Genomic DNA, 18,236 nt, shown 5'->3' with positions numbered 1-18,236 from the left:
GTCTTCCCGTGGACAATACTGAATGTATCTACTGTTAAGTGCAGACCATGTAGAGAAGTGGCCGGGTTCATCAAAAAGAGGGTTTTTGTAAAGGCTGTTTATTTTTTTAAGTCGGTTTTGAGCATTTCTATTTTATCACCCTTCACATGGTTTTGGGGAACCCAAATTGTATCAAGGTCTCATGCCAAAACAAGCCAAAAGTTGTTTTCTTTACCTTTTTCCTCCATGCACCATGATTTAAATGATTGTTTCAGTGTCATTTTAAATGTTTTCCTGTGACATGTACTGATGATAAAAGTCATCTTGACAAAAAAAAAAAGATTTATACATGAATCAGAAAGTATTTATTTCAATTTTGTACCTTTCCATTTTAATACATTATAATGTATTGACTCAACTGAGATATATAAACAGTTCATTTTAATAACATGTGTGTACGTGTGCCTTTTCCTTTGTTCATGGAGGGGGAGGGACAGATGGCTGTGGAGTGGAGAACTCTGGGTGCTTACTGGCAGCAGTGTAAGCTGAGGTGGCCTCTGACCTGACCAAAGGCTCCTCAGAAGCAGCTGGCAAGCCCCAGGAGAGGAGGAGACCTTACAGGGGGAGGGGGGAGGTAAGTGGGTGGGCCTTTCAGGCCCTGGCCACCTCCTGATATGCTGATACCACCCCTCTCTCCAGGTAGGAAAAACCCCGGACCCCAGGCTACTGGCTCTTGGAGTCTGAATGCAGGCTGGCAATCACAAGTTAGGATAGGGGGCCACGTAGGGGGAAAAAAATCCTTCCTAAAATTGAGTTTACCTGCTTTGCTAAATGGTTTCATCAAAGGCAATATAGAAGACCCTTTGCAGCTACATGGAGAATAGGAGTCTAGAATGTCAGGGTCTTCCCCCGTGCCGTATGGATTTGCACTTGTGGATTTGTGATTCTGGACCCTCTTTTCTGTGTTACTTGTAAAGAGAAGTTCGGCTGTCTTGGTCCCTAGCAGTTGGAGTTGGGTGAGGGGCTAACTGGGTGAACCACTGTCAAGTTCATACTTGCTGACCGCACACACACACACACACGCACACACACACACACACACACGACACCCTACTCCCAACACACCACCCATCAACCCCAGGCCCCCTAGCAAGTGCTGCTGAGGCTGCTTAGACTCACTTCTTCTGTGCCCTGCCCCGTCCCTCAGCTTTTCCACTTCGCTTTCTTCCTTCCAGCTCCTTCTTTAGCTTCCTGTGTGGTCTGGGCCTGGTCTGATCGCCTCTGTCCCCAGATTTCAGTCCATGCATTTGACTTGTGGTCCCATGAAGACCTTCAGTGAGTGACACAGGAAGGGAGCGCTCAGCCCAGGACTGGGCGTGCCTTTCCTCATCCTCCCTGCCCGAGGCTCGGGGGAGGGGAGCGGAAATTCATCCGTGTGGCCTGGGTCTCCCTGCAACACTTCGGCTTCCGGACCTCAGAGAGCAGAGCTGCGGCTGCTTCCTTGCCCCCCAGCACTCTCCACCCTTAGATGAAGTTTTCTCTCTGGTGCAGAGTGGTGGGAGGGGACTCATCCACTCAAATAAACTCACACTCCTCCCCTAGTGACTTCTTTTTTTTTTTAAAGACTTTTTTTGATGTGGACCGTTTTTAAAGTCTTTATTGAATTTGTTACAGTATTGCTTCTGTTTTATGTTTTGGTTTTTTGGCTGCGAGGCATGTGGTATCTTAGCTCCCAGACCAGGGATCGAACCCACACCCTCTGCATTAGAAGGCGAAGGCTTAACCACTGGACCGCCAGGGAAGTCCCCTCTAGTGACATCTTGAGGGGGACAGAACCACATACCAGCCCCTTACCTGACATACATCAAGCCCAGGGAGCACATACACTGCTGTCGCACCTTCAGGAAAAGAACCTCCCTCCCCTGTCCCCAGCCCCATACACAGTGATGGCAGAAATGTGAGGCTTGCCGTGGGCATAGGAGAGACACACAGAGAGGAAGGGAGGCCCCAGAATCTTCAGTAAACATCGCCCTCATCCTTCAAAGCTGCTGCTCAGATCCCCTCAACACCCACACTTCCTCGGATGTGGGAGATGGAGCACTGATCTAACTCGGTGTTGAATTTTCAGATCAGGCTGCAGCCCGCAGGGCTAACAGCCAGTGGGAGCTGGTCTCAGGCACGGAGAGGCAAAGCCTTCAGAGGCTCCGTCGAAAGGACACACAACGCAAAGCTTAGGAAAAATGTAGAACACAAAGGAATAGTCACGAATTCTCATGCATACGTTGAAAATCCCCCACCTCTATTTGGATTGTACTCATCTTGCTAGGCAAACTCTCCCCATCTATCTGCTGAAGGGGAAGGGCTTTGGGCATTTGGGGAGGAATTTTAGAAGCTGCATTAGGAAGACGGAAAATGTGCTGTGTCTCGCCCTCTACCTGGAAATAACACGTAAACATGAACAGACAAGGAAAGAAAACGTTTAGAAAACTCTTCACTTTCTGTTTGTTTTCTGGGAATAGCTGATCCCTTATAGACCTTGAATCAAGAGACTAGAATCATAAAATGATGTTGGATAATATTTCTGCCCCTCACTTTTCTCATCTGTAAAATGGGGACAATAGTACCACCCATCTCACACAATTTTGTGAAAATAAATGAGATAGTACCTGTAAAGAATTTAGAACCATGCCTGCTTCTGACAAAGACTCTCTTCTTGACCGAATTCTAGCCAGACCCCTCTGTGCCCTCTCATCTGCTAGGCTTCAACACTGGCCTCAAAAGCTTGAACAAAATATTAACGCAGTTTCTAACAGCTCAAGTCTGCATAGTCTAGGCTGACCCTAAACTCCTTAAAGCGCCTGCCTGAGAACACTCAAGGCTGCTAAAGGAATTTACTGTTCGTTCCAGCCGCCATCTGAAGACAGCGCCCTGTCTCCCAGCCTCTGTGGGAGGGGAGGAGTCTAACTTGGATCAGCCCCAGTTAGCAACCCAGATGGGTTTCACAGGGACCAACCCCACTCCTGCTTTTTATAATTTTTCACGTCCCTGACTCTACTGAGCCTCCACTCACCCCTTCCTTACCCCCTCACTCTCCCATTAAAACGTCCAGTCACCTCCATACAAAAGGATGCTAAACTCAGTTCATGCTGGCCTCTTTTCCCCATTGCAATAGTATATTATTGATTAAGACCAGTGCTGACCACTTTAGCATATGACTTTGCTTGCCTTTGACACTACATAGTAATACTCAATAAATGTCAGCCATTTGCTATCATCATTTCGCATCATATTATATAATATTTCCCTCTTTGCACGGCTGCTCTGAGCTCAAAACCAAGTGGGCAGCTCACCTTTGACCTTCAGCTCATGCTTATGGTATGCATTTCGACATGCTAACTTTACCCTTGATCTAACTTATTTTTTCTAACCATATTCCCTTTGACCCAATTTCTTCCTATTTTTATAATATTTATAATATAATAGTAGTCCAACTATTTTTGTATGTCACCTCAAGTTTTCTCGATGAAGGAAGTTATACACTTTAAAAATAAAATTCAAATAATAAGAATTAAATAGCTACAATAATCAGGAAGGTCAATGGCTCAGAGCTGGGCTTTCCTGGGTTTGAATATTTGCTTGTATTTGCTACAGATATATTATGGAAGTTGAGACCTAGAAAGAAACGTTGACATTTGTCCCCTCCCCATCTCAGTAAAGAGTCAGAACCAACTAATAAGGATGAGAAGTCATGAGGTCTAATAGCCAGACACCATCTTCAGAGGCTACAAGTCCAAGAGCAATTTACGCATGTTTAGCCTTGGTCCTGCCTGTGAAGTCCCTAAGTCATGCAGCAGTCACCACCTAACCTGTGCTTCACTCTTCCTACATCAGGATGTGATTGAGGTAGGTCCCCCGTCCCAAAGGAAACCTACTCAGCGGCACAACTGGAGAGACATAATGAACGCCATGGAAACCAACCCCTAGATTATTCTGAATAGAGAGTTAATACTCCTTCCTCAATGGAGCACCTGTGTCGGCTAGCATAGCTCTCTCTTGTACCGTGATTTCTTTCCCAACCCTCTTCCCTACAATTTAGTCCTCCTCCCTGCATTATTTGAGTGTAAAGATAAGTCAAGTTCAGCATCAGATTTTTGTTTCTACATATATTATCTCAGTTAATAATCCTTTAGCCAACCCCAAAGTAAATATTCTTAACCGCATTTGAGAGATGAGGAAAGAGCAGCCCCCGCTCGCCGCAACTAGAGAAAGCCCGCGTGCAGCAACGAAGACCCAACGCAGCCAAAAATAAATAAATTTATATAAAAAAAGAAGTAATCATCGGTCCCTGATATTGGTCTTTACTTGCCTGAAGGCAGGGGACTAGCACAGATGACTTACCTAAATACCTTCTTGGTTCAGTTCTTTGAAATATTTTGAAAGCGTTTATCACCATCACTTTATAAAGTGTTCTTCATAAAGCACTTTTCTTGAACAGGAAAAAAGAAAAGAGTATATTTTAACCCTGAGTTCACTCATACCTTTGGTTGTTTAATGGCATGCTACACAAAGTAAGCCCATCATCATCCACGTCCTTGGAAGCTTGTTAGAAATGCAGAATCTCTGGCCCCATCCCAGACCTGCTGAACCAGAAACTGCATTTTTAACAAGATCCCCAGGTGCTTCACCCAAACATTAAAGTTTGAGAAGTCCTGCTCTATGCGGGTCTGCCATGAGACTGAAGAATAAGGTGGAATGTCTTACACTGAATCACCTTATTTTTAAAAGTGCAATATCTACTCCCAGCTGACAATTTTAAAATATTAAGATCCTGTAATTAAAAAAAACCTCCAAACTTAATAACAGTTCTTTTTAGTGGATGATCCTTATGGATATTTCATAGACACACGGAATGCTGGAGTTGGAACAAACCTTGGAAACCGCTAGTCTACCCAGCGTCCACCCAAATGCAGAGTCCCGGGCTTCCCGCGCCCCGCCCACTCGCCGCCGCGCGGTCCAGGAGCGAGTCGCGCCTCACTGACGTCAGCAGCGCGCGCCCTAGCCGCTGCAATTCGCCGGGCGTGTGAGGCTCGTGGTTCTAGCTTCTCCGCGAGTCCGCCGAGCGGTATCCACCGTCGCTCAGGTCCCGAGGCCCGCGGCGTCACAGGCTCGGCGACATGTCGATGCTAGCTGAGCGTGAGTGTTGGGCTCGGAGACCTGACCGGGCGCGAGGGTGAAGGTTCCGGGTGACGCGGCGGCCGGACCGAGTGGCGGGGGGCACCGGTCGCCGGCGTACGGTGGGCCGGGGGATGCGGGGGGCCGGGGTCCCGGACGCCCTGCTCGGCTCTCCCTGGCTGTCGCGGAGATCTCCCAGCCCAGCCTTCCCCGAAAGTTAGCTGCGGTCTGCTGGTGAGAGACTGCGAGTGTCCACTTGGGACGCTTGTTCTCACGTTCAGACCCGAGCACGCCAGTGGTGGGTTCGAATAGGGGGTCCGGACACCGGTTGCGGGAACCCGGACTGGCTCTTTCACTTCACCGGGCCTCAGCTTCCTCTGGTTAAAAAGAGGCGGTTGGGCCAGCAGAATCTCTTCAGGCAGTGAAATCCCGTTCTTGAAGGTGTCTTGAATCAAGAAAGAGAAAAGCAAAGGGGTTAGAAGCATCAAACACAAGAAGTTAGCGTTTTTTAGGGGAGGCGGGGCTAATGAGTGATTATAAGTAAGACAGTGGCGGTTTTGACTTTGGTAGTTGGAATTACTAACACTACTATGGAAGGAATGTTGACCTCAACGCCCCACCCTGCCTCAGTTTGCCTTTGACATTTCCCAGCACTTTGTGAAGTTCGTTAATTCCCTCCCTCTGGAGAGGCTGTTTAACTTCTGAACGATACCTGTAGCTAAGGCTGCCGGCCACCAGATGGCAGTCGTGCCTTGGTCCTGAAAAGCCGGCCGGTATCTTTGAAAGTGTCTGGTGAGCGAGGAGCAGAAACAACTGCTAAATTTTAACAGACCCAACACAGGGATTCCATGAAATAAATGCTGTCGGCATCCTCTAATCTAACGGGGTGGAGGAATGGGAACACAAAACGGAGTGGGTAAGGCACCATTCACATTTTACAGGGGCAGAAATTGAGGTTCAGAGGAAAATAATTCACCCCAAGGTCATTGAGGTAGAAAGTGGCAAAACTGATCTAGTTGTCGCTATATCTTTACGTTCTTGTCACTAGGGTCAGCAGATTTCTATTTTTTTTTAAACAGGGACTTACAGAAAGGAGTATGTTTTAGAGTGTGACCCTGTGGGCTCTATTTCTTCATCTGTATAACCAGCGTGGCTAAGATTTCTTGCGGTTTTAATATTCTTTGATGTATGCTTAGTTCAGCGTGCACTTGGGAACATTAGCCCTGGCTCTGCTATTCATTTATGTTTCTTTCCCTGATCAGTTTCTCTGGGGCTATTAAAAACTTCTTTGATTATGTTCATTACTAGGTTGACTTAAATCAATGAGATGGTGACCCTGAGAATAGTCAAAGTATGAAATGATATACAGATGTGAAGTGCCATCTGTGGACAGCAGCAACTCAAGCTGCATAATTTCATGAGAATATTTTACGTTCTCTTCCCACCATGACTCCAAATTTTCAAATCTTTGACATTAATAGTATATAATATTTTGTGTTTTTTAAAGCAATTTACTAAATTAATGTCTGTGGCATCCCTTATGATTAGATATTTGGGACTGGTGTTCTTATTTTAGAAATGCGAAAATAGAAGCATAGAAAAGTCCCAGTCTGCCATTTCACTCCCTAGCAGTTATTTTCTCTGATAGTTTATAAAATTGGGATAATTCTGTAGGTACAGTTTTATAACCTACTTTTTTCCCCCTAATTAACCTTAGTGAACATTTTCCCTTCAGTAAGTATGCTAATTTCCTTTGTTTTCTCTTGCCATATGGACTATATTTTTTCTTTCATCTTCTCCACAGTCACTTATCCCATTTTTAAAATCTAGTAGTTTGCTTTGTTTCTCAAAAACATTTTTTATCCTGCATTTCTCTAGTTATCAGATATTATTTTATTGGTTCTCCCCTATGTAAGGTAAGAAATCTCGCTTACATAAACGTAAGAGAAGAATTTCATTTATCACTCTCACTTTTCAGTCCTTATTTAATTCAGAGTCTTAGACCCATATTTTATCAAGATACTACTTTTTTTCATAGACTCTTTTCAAGACCAGTTTTTGACACTTGCAGTTATTACATTTTCTAATCAAATGACAACACGATAGTTAATGGATTTCATTGCAGTAAGATTTTATGCTGCAGTTTCTATAACCTTGAATATGTCTTGAATAATATTTTAATAAGAATACATGGATGATATATTTTTTGAGGTCTTGAATATCTGAAAGTGTCTTTGGGCAAAGAAAAAAAATTTCTGTCCCTGGCTCTTGGAACTCAGCACACTTTTCAGAGTAAGCTGAATCCTGGCATAAACCTTGTGGTATTAGGCCTGGCAGCTGTTGTGTGCAGAGCTGTTTATTGGGGTTACCCTGAAAGTATCTTATTAGATCTCCATGTAGGAGGAGTCCCTGCTAGAGGATGGTTACCCCCACCCCACCGCCGTCATCCCAAAGAGTGATTGTGCAGATTCAGGGCACTGTACCCTGAGCGGAGTAGCTGCCCTAATGTTGTGTCTACTACTACTCTACTAACTACTCTAATGTTGTGTCAACATTAGAGTCTGCCGTAGACGTTTGTGACATAAACTGTATGCCGTCTTTGTTGCAGAGGGTGGGTGCCGTCATTCTCAAAAATGTCTCCTTCATACAAGCCCCAGTCAGAGACCCTTGGCAGACACTACAGTAGAGACATGAACTCTGACACACACCAGGAAGCAGCCTTACAGAGAGAGCCTTGGTTAACAAGGCCCATCTCGTATGCTGTTCATTAGCTGAGTATTTACTAGATAAGTAAAGTGGTAACTTAGTCACGTGTAGCATTTTGGGGTCACCTTTTTTCTGCAAAGCACTCTAAATTTGAGCCCAACTCGTTTTTCTTTGTAAGTCGTCTTTTTCTGCCTGCACGCTAGTAAAGGTTTACTTATGTTTGCTAGGGTGTGGATAGTTACAGGTCTCTTTATTGATCTTACATGCAGTGCACTGAGCCTCTCTGACTGGAGGCTGTTATCCTTTTACTTGTTAGGAGACTGCCACGGCCTGAGCCGCTGTTGACAGTGAGATAGTCTGCTTCCATTGGTGCAGCAGGTGAATGATGGTGACACCTGACCTCCAAATTCCCCGCTTGGCCACAGTTTACTTTTGGGTTTCATATGCTTGTTTAATAAACTTTTGGAGTTCTTTCTCTCTGCCATACTTGTCCTAAAAACTATAGCGATAAACTTGAGTTTCTAATGGTCAGTTATTTATATACATTAAAAAAAAACTTGTAGGGACTCAAAGCAGTTCCCTCAATTCAGTTATCTTCCTTCCTTTTTTTTTTCCTTCCCCTTTTCTTGTCTCCTTTCTTCAGCCTTCCCTCCTTTTTCCTTCCTCAATCATTCATACATTCATTCATGTTTTTCCTGAATGCTTGCTATGGGCAAAGTGTTTTTCACTTCTTGCAGTGAAGCATAAGAAAGAATAAGACATGGATGTGAGCCTTAAGGAGATTATGGCATAATAGCAAACATAAGAGATAGATAGAAACAGCCATAATACAGAAGAATGTTAATTAAATGCCAAAAAAAGCAGCAGGTACTTTACTGTGTGAGTTCAGAGAAGGGGTCCTATGGCTTTAGGGCGTCTCTGTGAGAAGGGATGATTGATTAGTATCTGTAGGTTGCATGGAGGGTGACTCTCCCCAAGATCGTGACTCGTATGCTGTGAATTAAAAATAGAAGCTTTGGAGTTGGTAGGACCTTGGTTTGTATAAAGGCTCTGTTTTCTGCTTGGGGGCATTAGGAACATTCTTTCTGTAGGCGTCAGATTTTCTCATCTGAAAAGTGCAGATCTCTCCTCATTGGGTTACTGTGAAAATTGAACCTGAGAATATATGGATGGCATTTGGCACTTAACGTATGTCTGTAATGAAGGCCCAGCTGATGGTACATCATGTGTTTCGATTTGTCACATTTGGGGGAATCTTTTTATTTTAATCATATAAGGTCAGTTTGTATGTTCAGAATATACAATTATCGGGAAAACCAGGATAAATGATCCAAGCTGATACTGTCCCATTGGATGCCAAATCTGACATCTGTATCTAATAAAACATAATGTTTGTTGTATTTATGCAAGTATCGTGTGTATGCATTAGGTATGTGTGTATTTGTGAGGTATTCTCCAGGTTTGAAAGATAAGTTGCTAATGAGATAATTTGTCATTTACAGGTCGGCGGAAGCAGAAGTGGGCTGTGGATCCAAGAAACACTGCGTGGAGTAATGATGACTCCAAGTTTGGCCAGAGGATGCTGGAGAAGATGGGGTGGTCTAAAGGAAAGGTACCTTGGAGAAGAGCAAAGACTTTGGAGCCCTGCAGAGAGATTTCAGATCAGGAGAATACACCTTCCTTAGGAGACTGGGAGAAATTTATTTTGGATCAATAAGTGATTTTGGAGAAATAATTAAATTATAATGACCTTGTGATGATAGAGTTAGAACTGAACATAAACGTCAGCTGTCTTTGCTTATTGTTTAACCTGCTGTGGTTTTCATAAATGGTGCCTTTTAATTAGTTGCGTTTGGAATCATACTTAACCATCAGAGTTTTATGTTGCTTAGAGTAAGATTTTATTCACCCTTAAAGCTAGACTACACGTTTTCTCCGTTTTCTCACATTCCCTTTATTCCTGACTCATGCAGGACTTCTGCTGATACCTCTGCACTTAAACGGTTCTTGTCAAGGTCTTTAAAGATCTTGCCAAATCCAATGGACCCTTTCTTGTTCTCACATTACTTTATCCCTTAGCAGCACTGGACATAATCGACTTGACATACCTTGAAATACCAGTGTCTTGGCTTCCACAATACTGCCCTCTCTCCCGGTTTTTCGTTCTGCCTTACCAGCCACTGCGAAATTTTTGTTGCTGGCTCTTCCTCCTCTAGACTTTTGACTTTGGAATTCCTTGGGGTTCAGCCCTAGTCCCTTCTCTGTCCTCATCTCAGGTAGATCATTTTTATTATAAAACTCTTGATTCCCCCCCGCCCCCCGCACATCTTTTTCTTCTCAGGTTTTCCCCATTTTTGCAAAGAGCACCCTATCAGCTTACTCAAACCAGAAACCTGGGAGTCGTGCTTGATTCCTTGACCGCTCTCACTTCCCGAATCCCCAGTCATTATTCCTCTCCATCCGGGGCCCCATCCTGGACCAGCCACCGCCATTGCTTGCCCTGATCAACGCAGCAGCCTCTCAGCTGCCTCCCTGACTCCCTTCTTTTCCTCCTCTGGGCCATTTGCCGTACAGCAGCCATAATGAGCTTTTAAAATACAGAAATTAGATCATGTCATTCCTTTGCTTAAAAGTTTGGTGGTTTCCCATTGTTTTAAAAAATAATATCCAAATTCTCCCCATAACTTCCAAGGTCCTTAAGGTCTGGCCCCTTTATATCACCTTATTTTTTCTCCATCCACTGTGCTGGAGCCACCTTGGGTGCCATTTAGTACACCAGGTGCTCTGGGACTCTTTACAAATGAGTGTTAATGATGCAGGGCACTTGGAGTCCCCTTCCTCAGTGTTGTTTTGTAAAATTATTTAATGGAAAGCACCACAGACTTTAATGCCTCTGATGGGCTTCTATTAGTTTGGCAGTAGCACTCTGCTTTTGAGCATCAGAGGAAGGATGTTCTCCTTAGTGTTTCCATGGTCCTTGAAGTGGGTCACAGGTTGAAGGATTGGCATTCATTATTGTAGGTGCATCCTTGATATTACAGAATCTTGTAAGGATCCATTAGACTGTGTCCTCTTTGAGGACAAGGATAATGCCTCCTAGATGTTTAGTGATTAATCAAACAGTTGATGAAGGAAGAGAGGTATTTTTATACCTGATAAAAATGCTAACTCTTGTGTTTAATCTCCACAGGGTTTAGGGGCTCAGGAGCAAGGAGCCACCGATCATATTAAAGTTCAAGTTAAAAACAACCACCTGGGACTAGGAGCTACGATCAATAATGAAGTGAGCAACAGCGTCTGCTGGGGGCTTTCCTTGCATAATTGATATTTTTGTCAGTTTAAAAAGTTAATCCAGTCAAATTGATTGATCACTTTTCAGCTGTTCAAGCGTGTACCATACATGTTTTAGATAACTAAGGAGCCCGTAACGGAGCTGCTGGGCATCTGTAACGGGTCATCGTTTTGCCTCGTTGCCCTATGGGATTCTTTACTTGCTTATGCATAAGAGATCCAAAGTAGCTTTATTGCTGAACTTTGCAAAAAGTGTTCTTTTTAAAGAAATATTCATTTCAGGACAGAGAGGAATTTTCATCTTTACCTGCGTTGTAATATTAGCTTATATTGTTCAAATTGGTGGCATTTCGTTTTAGAAATACTGAAAGAAAGTGGTATTCTTTTCCTGTCCCACTGTCTGTTTCTGACTGTTGGTGTATAGCACTTGGATTTATTCACATTTCCCCCTTAAAACACTGACACTTTGAAAATATGACCCTGTAATTAAAAGTTCACGGCTTACCCTGCCTTTCATTTTCAGTATCATTGCTCACTGTAGAAAGGATCTAAACCGAAAGCTTTGTTCTTAAATTTTTGCAGCCAACAGAATCTGGTAGGAAATCTGGGGAATTACTTTAGGTAAACTGGGTTACATTGCTTAGATCAATAGCTCAGAGTAGTGGACTGGAGCAGCTAAAATTGTTTGGGTTAACAGCTAAAATCTTAAACCACTAAAGGAAGAGTTTAACATATACATGTTGTCAAATCATCATGTTGTACACCTAAAACTAATATAATGTTATATGTCAACTATATCTCAATAAACTTGAAAAAAGGGGCAGGGGAATATTCTATTTCTGAGGACAAAATCCAAGACCAGTACTTCAAAATGTTCGGAATGTCACACACTTACTAGATGGAATGTTTAGCCATATCGTCTATTTTCATCAATTAATAAACACACCTTGGACAATTTTAAAAAAAGAGTTTATGTAAGGTTGATTTTGAAGGTAGTTTTGAAGAGGTGGATATACAGATATACTTTACTTTTTAGGAGAAGCATTGCCCGGTTAACCTATTCAATATACCTTAACCTTAAGCATTCTGTAAAAAGTACGCATGAGGCAAGTTCCCGAATTGAAACCCTGCTCCCCACAGGTTGATATTGTTTTGGAGATGTTCATTCTCTTTTAAAGCCAGGTCGTCTTTGTTATGATGAGCTTATTAACTGAGCCCCTTTTAAATGGGTGCTGATTGATTCAGGGAAGCTGGAGGCCTTCTTCCTCCTGTCCCCACTGCTGTTTTCTGAAATTGGGGCGGATGCAAGCAAGCAGAATTGGGCAAAATATTTTAAGCTCAAATGAGCAAAGAAGAGAGCCCTCAGATCTGTCACTGCTTTTTTCCTTTGACCTACGTAATTTTCCCATAGTGGAAAAAAATATTTTATTTTGCTTTATTTTAACATTTAGCACACAGGTTGCCTGTTGTTTATTTGACTGTAAGTTGACTTGATAAGTCATCTACGTTTGAGATCAGGGCTTAAGCTTCCAAGGTCCTCATGTTTAATAATGATATAGATAAACTACATTTCAAATTATACTATTTCTTTTTCATTCAAATTTATAAAGTAATATTTTTGTGAAACGTTTAAAAATTCACATTAACTACCAGATTTCCCTGATTCCAATATATATTTTATCTCAGCTTAGGTAAACTACAGGCTTGTCTCTGATTGATTTTTTGGTATTTTCAGGACAACTGGATTGCTCATCAGGATGATTTTAACCAGCTTCTGGCTGAACTGAGCACTTGCCATGGGCAGGAAACAGCAGGTAAGGAGACTTTGCTTTTTATCCGTTAGGCTTATAGAAGACATAATCTCAATCTGAGATATTTTTATCAACTCTTTTTTACCGTAAGCATCCTATATCTGAAAGTCAATTGATGGTAGCTCTCCCAAATGGTCATTTCTGTTTATGTTTTAGGGGTATTCTCATGAATTAACCTTAGTCATAAGCAAACACTTTTTTCCCATTACGAGTTTGAGAATGACAAGATAAAGCTTTTCTTCAGTTTACATTTCTCTGTTGCCTTTCCCAGGCTTTCCCCAGCCTGACAATGTCCGGGGTCCCGCAGTTCCGGCCTTGGCCCTCTCTCATCTTTCCTTGGCCCTGGCTCTCTTCTCACGCCCTCCGGTCTCACGGGGCGCTGTGTGGTGACCACTGCCACACTTCCCTCTGCTCCTTTACCCTCTCTCCTGAACGCCCTGCTCAGTGTCTGCATTCAGGGTGTCGTCGACTCCTGGCACCTAGCAGGTCCAGACTCCGGTTCTGTACCTCCCCCACCTGCACCCTGCAAACTGCTTGACACCCATAGCCCACAGCCTCTTTTCTCCACCATCTTCCCCATTTCAGTTGATGTCAACTTCATCCTTCCAGCTGTTCCGGCCAAAGAACTTCGTCCACTAGGAAATTTTATTGGTTCTACCTTTAAAAAATATTCAGACCCTGACTGCTCCGTGTCACCTGCACTGTAACCAACATGGTCTGAGCAGCTGTTATCTCTTGTCTGGATTATTGCAGGAGCCTCTAAAGCCAGTCTGCTCAGCCATGACACTGCTGATGTTTTGGGCTAGATAATTCTTTGCTGTGAGGCATGTCGTGTGCATTTTAGGATGATTGGCAACATCCCTGACCTCTACCCACAAGATGCCACTGGCACCCCTCCCCCTAGTTGTCGCAACCAAAAATATCTCCAAATAGCGCCAAGTGTCCCCTGGGCAGAATGCCCTGACAGGGAGCTGCTGTGCTGAATTTATCTTTCTCCATCCACGCGCAGACTCCTTCAGTGTGTCTCAGCCTAACAGCCAGAGCGATTCTCTTAAAATGTAAGTCCATTTGTGCTGCTCCTGCCCAGAACCCGCCGTTGGTTCCTCTTTTTTGTTCAGGATAAAAGCCGAAGCCCCTGCAGCGGACTTGCAGCCTCACACAATATGGATCCTCTCCCTTTCTGACTTTGTTTCCTACCCACCCCCTTCTTACCAGCTCCATCCTGACCACACCGACTCCTGCACTGCCTTCTAAATACACCAAGCGTGCTCCTGCCTTGGGGTTTCGCACTGGCTCCTCCCTCTCTCTAGAACACTCTTCCCCAGATAGCTTCTGTGCACCTTCTCAACAAGGTCCACACTCAGTTGCCAATTTAAAACTGCATCCTGTTCCTCAGTTCTGTTTTTGGAAGTCAATTGAAAATTGGTAAGAAATAGCAGCATGAGAATACTATTGAGAAACATGTAGTAAGGAAAATGAGAAGAACCAGCTAAGAGTGCGGGGTCAGGGGACGGGGCAGGGAGTCGCTGCACTTTTTGTTAACAGCTTTGTTGAGGTGTAATTCACATGCCTACCATTCACCCATTTACAGTGTGCAATTCAGCAGCTTTTAGTATATTCAGAGTTGTCACCAGAACCAATTATGAAACATTTCATCACCCCAAAAGAAACTCTGTACCCAGCAGTATTCATTCCCCACTTCCCCCAACCACCCTAGGCAACCATTGATTTACTTTCTGACTTTAAAGATTTGCCTATTCTGGGCCTCCCTGGTGGCGCAGTGGTTGAGAGTCCGCCTGCCGATGCAGGGGATACGGGTTCGTGCCCCGGTCTGGGAGGATCCCATATGCCGCGGAGCGGCTGGGCCCGTGAGCCATGGCCGCTGGGCCTGCGCGTCCGGAGCCTGTGCTCCGCAACGGGAGAGGCCACAACAGTGAGAGGCCCACATACCGCAAAAAGAAAAAAAAAAAAAAAAAAGATTTGCCTATTCTGAAATCAAAACTGCAATGAGGTATCACCTCACACCGGTCAGAATGGCCATCATCAAAAACTCTACAAACAGTAAATGCTGGAGAGGATGTGGAGAAAAGGGAACCCTCTTGCACTGTCGGTGGGAATGTAAATGGATACAGCCACTATGGAGAACAGTATGGAGGTTCCTTAAAAAACTAAAAATAGAACTACCATATGACCCAGCAATCCCACTACTGGGCATATACCCTGAGAAAACCATAATTCAAAAAGAGTCATGTACCACAATGTTCATTGCAGCTCTATTTACAATATCCAGGACATGGAAGCAACCTAAGTGTCTGTCGACAGATGAATGGATAAAGAAGATGTGCCACTTATATACAATGGAATATTACTCAGCCATAAAAGGAACGAAATTGAGTTATTTGTAGTGAGGTGGATGGACCTAGAGTCTGTCATACAGAGTGAAGTAAGTCAGAAAGAGAAAAACAAATACCGTATGCTAACACACGTATATGGAATCTAAAAAAAAAAAAAGGTTCTGAAGAACCTAGGTGTAGGACAGGAATAAAGACGCAGACGTAGAGAATGGACTTGAGGACACAGGGAGGGGGAAGGGGAAGCTGGGATGAAGTGAGAGAGTGGCATGGACATATATACACTACCAAACGTAAAACAGATAGCTAGTGGGAAGCAGCCGCATAGCACAGGGAGGTCAGCTCGGTGCTTTGTGACCACCCAGAGGGGTGGGAGGGAGACATAAGAGGGAGGGGATGTGGGGATATATGTATACGTATAGCTGATTCACTTTGTTATACAGCAGAAACTAACACACCATTGTAAAGCAATTATACTCCAATAAAGATGTTAAAAAGATTTGCCTATTCTGGACATTTCATATAAATGGAATCATGCAACATGGGTCTTTTGTGACTGGTTTCTTTCACTTAGCATAATGTTTTCAAGGTTCATCCTTGTTATAGCATGTATCAGTGCTTCACTCCTTTTTATTGCCACATGATAGTCCACTGTATGGATACTCTGCAGTTTATCTGTTCATCAGTTGAAGGACATTGGGTTGTTTCCACTTCTTGTCTATCTTGAATAATGCAGCTTTGAACATTAACATACAAGTTTTTGTGTGGACATATATCTTAATTTCTCTTAGGTTTATACTTAGAATGGAATTGCTGGGTGATAGCAGCAGTGTATGAGGGTGTTAATCTTTCTGCGTCTCAGCCCGCACTCTCTGTTTTCTGTCTTTTGGATTATAGCCCTGCGAGTTGGAGGGAGTGGTGTCTCATGTGGCTTTGATTTGCATTTCTATAGCGGCTAATGATGCTGAGCATCTTTTCACGTGATTATTGACCATTTGTGTGTCTTCTCTGAAGAAGTATCCAGATTTTTTGCCCATTTTTAAACTGTGCTATGTGTCTTTATGATTGACTTGTAAGGATTTTTAATAGATACCAGGTACAAGTCTTTTATCAGACATATGATTTGCAAATATTTTCTCCAGTTCTGTGGGTTGTCTTTTCACTTTCTGGAGGGTATTATTTGAAGACTAAGGATACAGAAATAGATAAAAAGACTCATTCCCCCTCTGAAGAATACTTCAAATCTAGTGTGAGAGAAAGAAATGAAGTAAATACGAAAATAACTAGATCTCCCAATTTTTTTCAGCTCCTGAATAGTTGAGAGAGAGTAGCAAAGATATGAGGGATTTATCCGAAAATTTATCCAAATCTCTTTGTTTCCTAAGCTTTTTCTTTCCCATCAGGTATTTGTAAGTTTGCATTATTGATGACTTTAGGTGGCTTCTAACACACAGGTTTGGATACTGGATATGCTGTTGGGTTTAATAAAGTAGACACAACTGAAGAAAGTGTAGACCATAGATTAGAAGGTAGTATCCGTAATGCAGGTGTGAAAGACGAAAAGATGGAAATATGGAATAGAAGTTTAGATGGAGGATAAAGTGAGAAAATCTAATATCTAATAAAAGTTCAGCAGCACAAGAAAAGAGAGAATGGAACAGAGGCAAAATTTAAGGAGATAGGGGCTTCCCAGGTGGCGCAGTGGTTGAGAACCCTCCTGCCGTTGCAGGGGACACAGGTTCAATCCCTGGTCCGGGAAGATCCCACATGCCACGGAGCAACTAAGCCCATGTGCCACAACTACTGAGCCTGCACTCTAGAGCCTGTGAGCCACAACTACTGAGCCTGCATGCTGCAACTACTGAAGCCCGTGCACCTAGAGCCCATGCTCCAAAACAAGAGAAGCCACCACAGTAAGAAGCTGCTGACTGCAACTAAGAGTAGCCCCCGCCCGCCGCAACTAGAGAAAGCCCGTGTGCAGCAATGAAGACCCAACACAGCCAAAAATAAATTAAAAAAATAATAATAAAGTTTAAAAAAAAAGAGTTGTTCTGACTGAATGGTACTTTGAAAAAAAAAATTAAGGAGATAAGGGCTGAAGACTGTCTAGAACTGGTGATAAGGCAAATCCACAGATTAAGAAAACTGAGAGAATCCATGCAGATTACATTAAAAGTCTCTACTCGCAAATGTAGTAACAGATGTGACAACATAGCATCATGGCAGAACAGCACACACACACACACACACACACACAAGAGAGAGAAGATTCTTAATGCAGCCAGAGACAATATACTTAGTATCTTCGAAGAAGCAACAGTTATATATGAAAGCAGAGTTCTTGACAGTGAGAGCCAAAGACATTGGAGTAATATATTGAGGGAAATATAACTGGCAACCTAGACTTTTACATTCAGCAATTACATCTTTCAAGAATAAATTTTCAGACAAAAAGTTTACCACCAGTAGGCCATAAATAAAGGAAATTTTCAAGGATGTACATCCTTCAGTCAGAAGGAAAGAATACTTAAAACGCTATCTGTAGTATCCCCAAACTGGCAATAACCCAGATGTCTGCCAACAGTAGAACGGAAAAGTAGACTGCCACATTTGTAAATACAAAGAAATGAAGAATAAAGTACAGTTACATGTGTGAGTGTAGGGCAGGGTTTGGCAGACTTTCCACAAAGGGCCAGATAGAGATATTCTGCAGACCGAAGTGTCTCTGTCACAACTCCTTGGCTGTTGGAGTATGAAAGCAGCAAGAGATGATATATAAACAAATAGATGTGGCCATGTTCCCATAGAACTTTATTTACAATAGTAGGTGGTGGGCCAGATTTGGTCCACAGGCTGTAGTTTGCTTCTGGTGTCGAAGACTCTCATTAACTCAATGTTGATTGAAAGAAGTGGGACACATAACATG

The 18,236-nt window shown here is 43.2% G+C and overlaps 1 protein-coding gene across 1 annotated transcript in view; it reads left to right on the top strand.

The window, feature by feature from the left end:
• The first annotated feature begins 5,027 nt into the window (after window positions 1–5,027).
• The window catches only part of PINX1 (PIN2 (TERF1) interacting telomerase inhibitor 1), an 86,894-nt gene continuing 73,685 nt past the window's right edge, over window positions 5,028–18,236 (top strand). Inside the window, exons 1-4 of the mRNA XM_060101447.1 lie at window positions 5,028–5,172; window positions 9,360–9,469; window positions 11,048–11,140; window positions 12,884–12,962. Of these exons, the coding sequence (XP_059957430.1) occupies window positions 5,154–5,172; window positions 9,360–9,469; window positions 11,048–11,140; window positions 12,884–12,962 (301 nt within the window). The 5' untranslated portion in view covers window positions 5,028–5,153. The remainder of the gene's footprint in view (window positions 5,173–9,359; window positions 9,470–11,047; window positions 11,141–12,883; window positions 12,963–18,236) is intronic.

Source organism: Mesoplodon densirostris, chromosome 6 (assembly GCF_025265405.1).
Source record: "Mesoplodon densirostris isolate mMesDen1 chromosome 6, mMesDen1 primary haplotype, whole genome shotgun sequence".
NCBI lineage: Eukaryota > Metazoa > Chordata > Mammalia > Artiodactyla > Ziphiidae > Mesoplodon > Mesoplodon densirostris.
The sequence above is the reverse complement of the archived record's forward strand: the minus strand, read 5'-3'. Positions and strand labels throughout refer to the sequence as shown.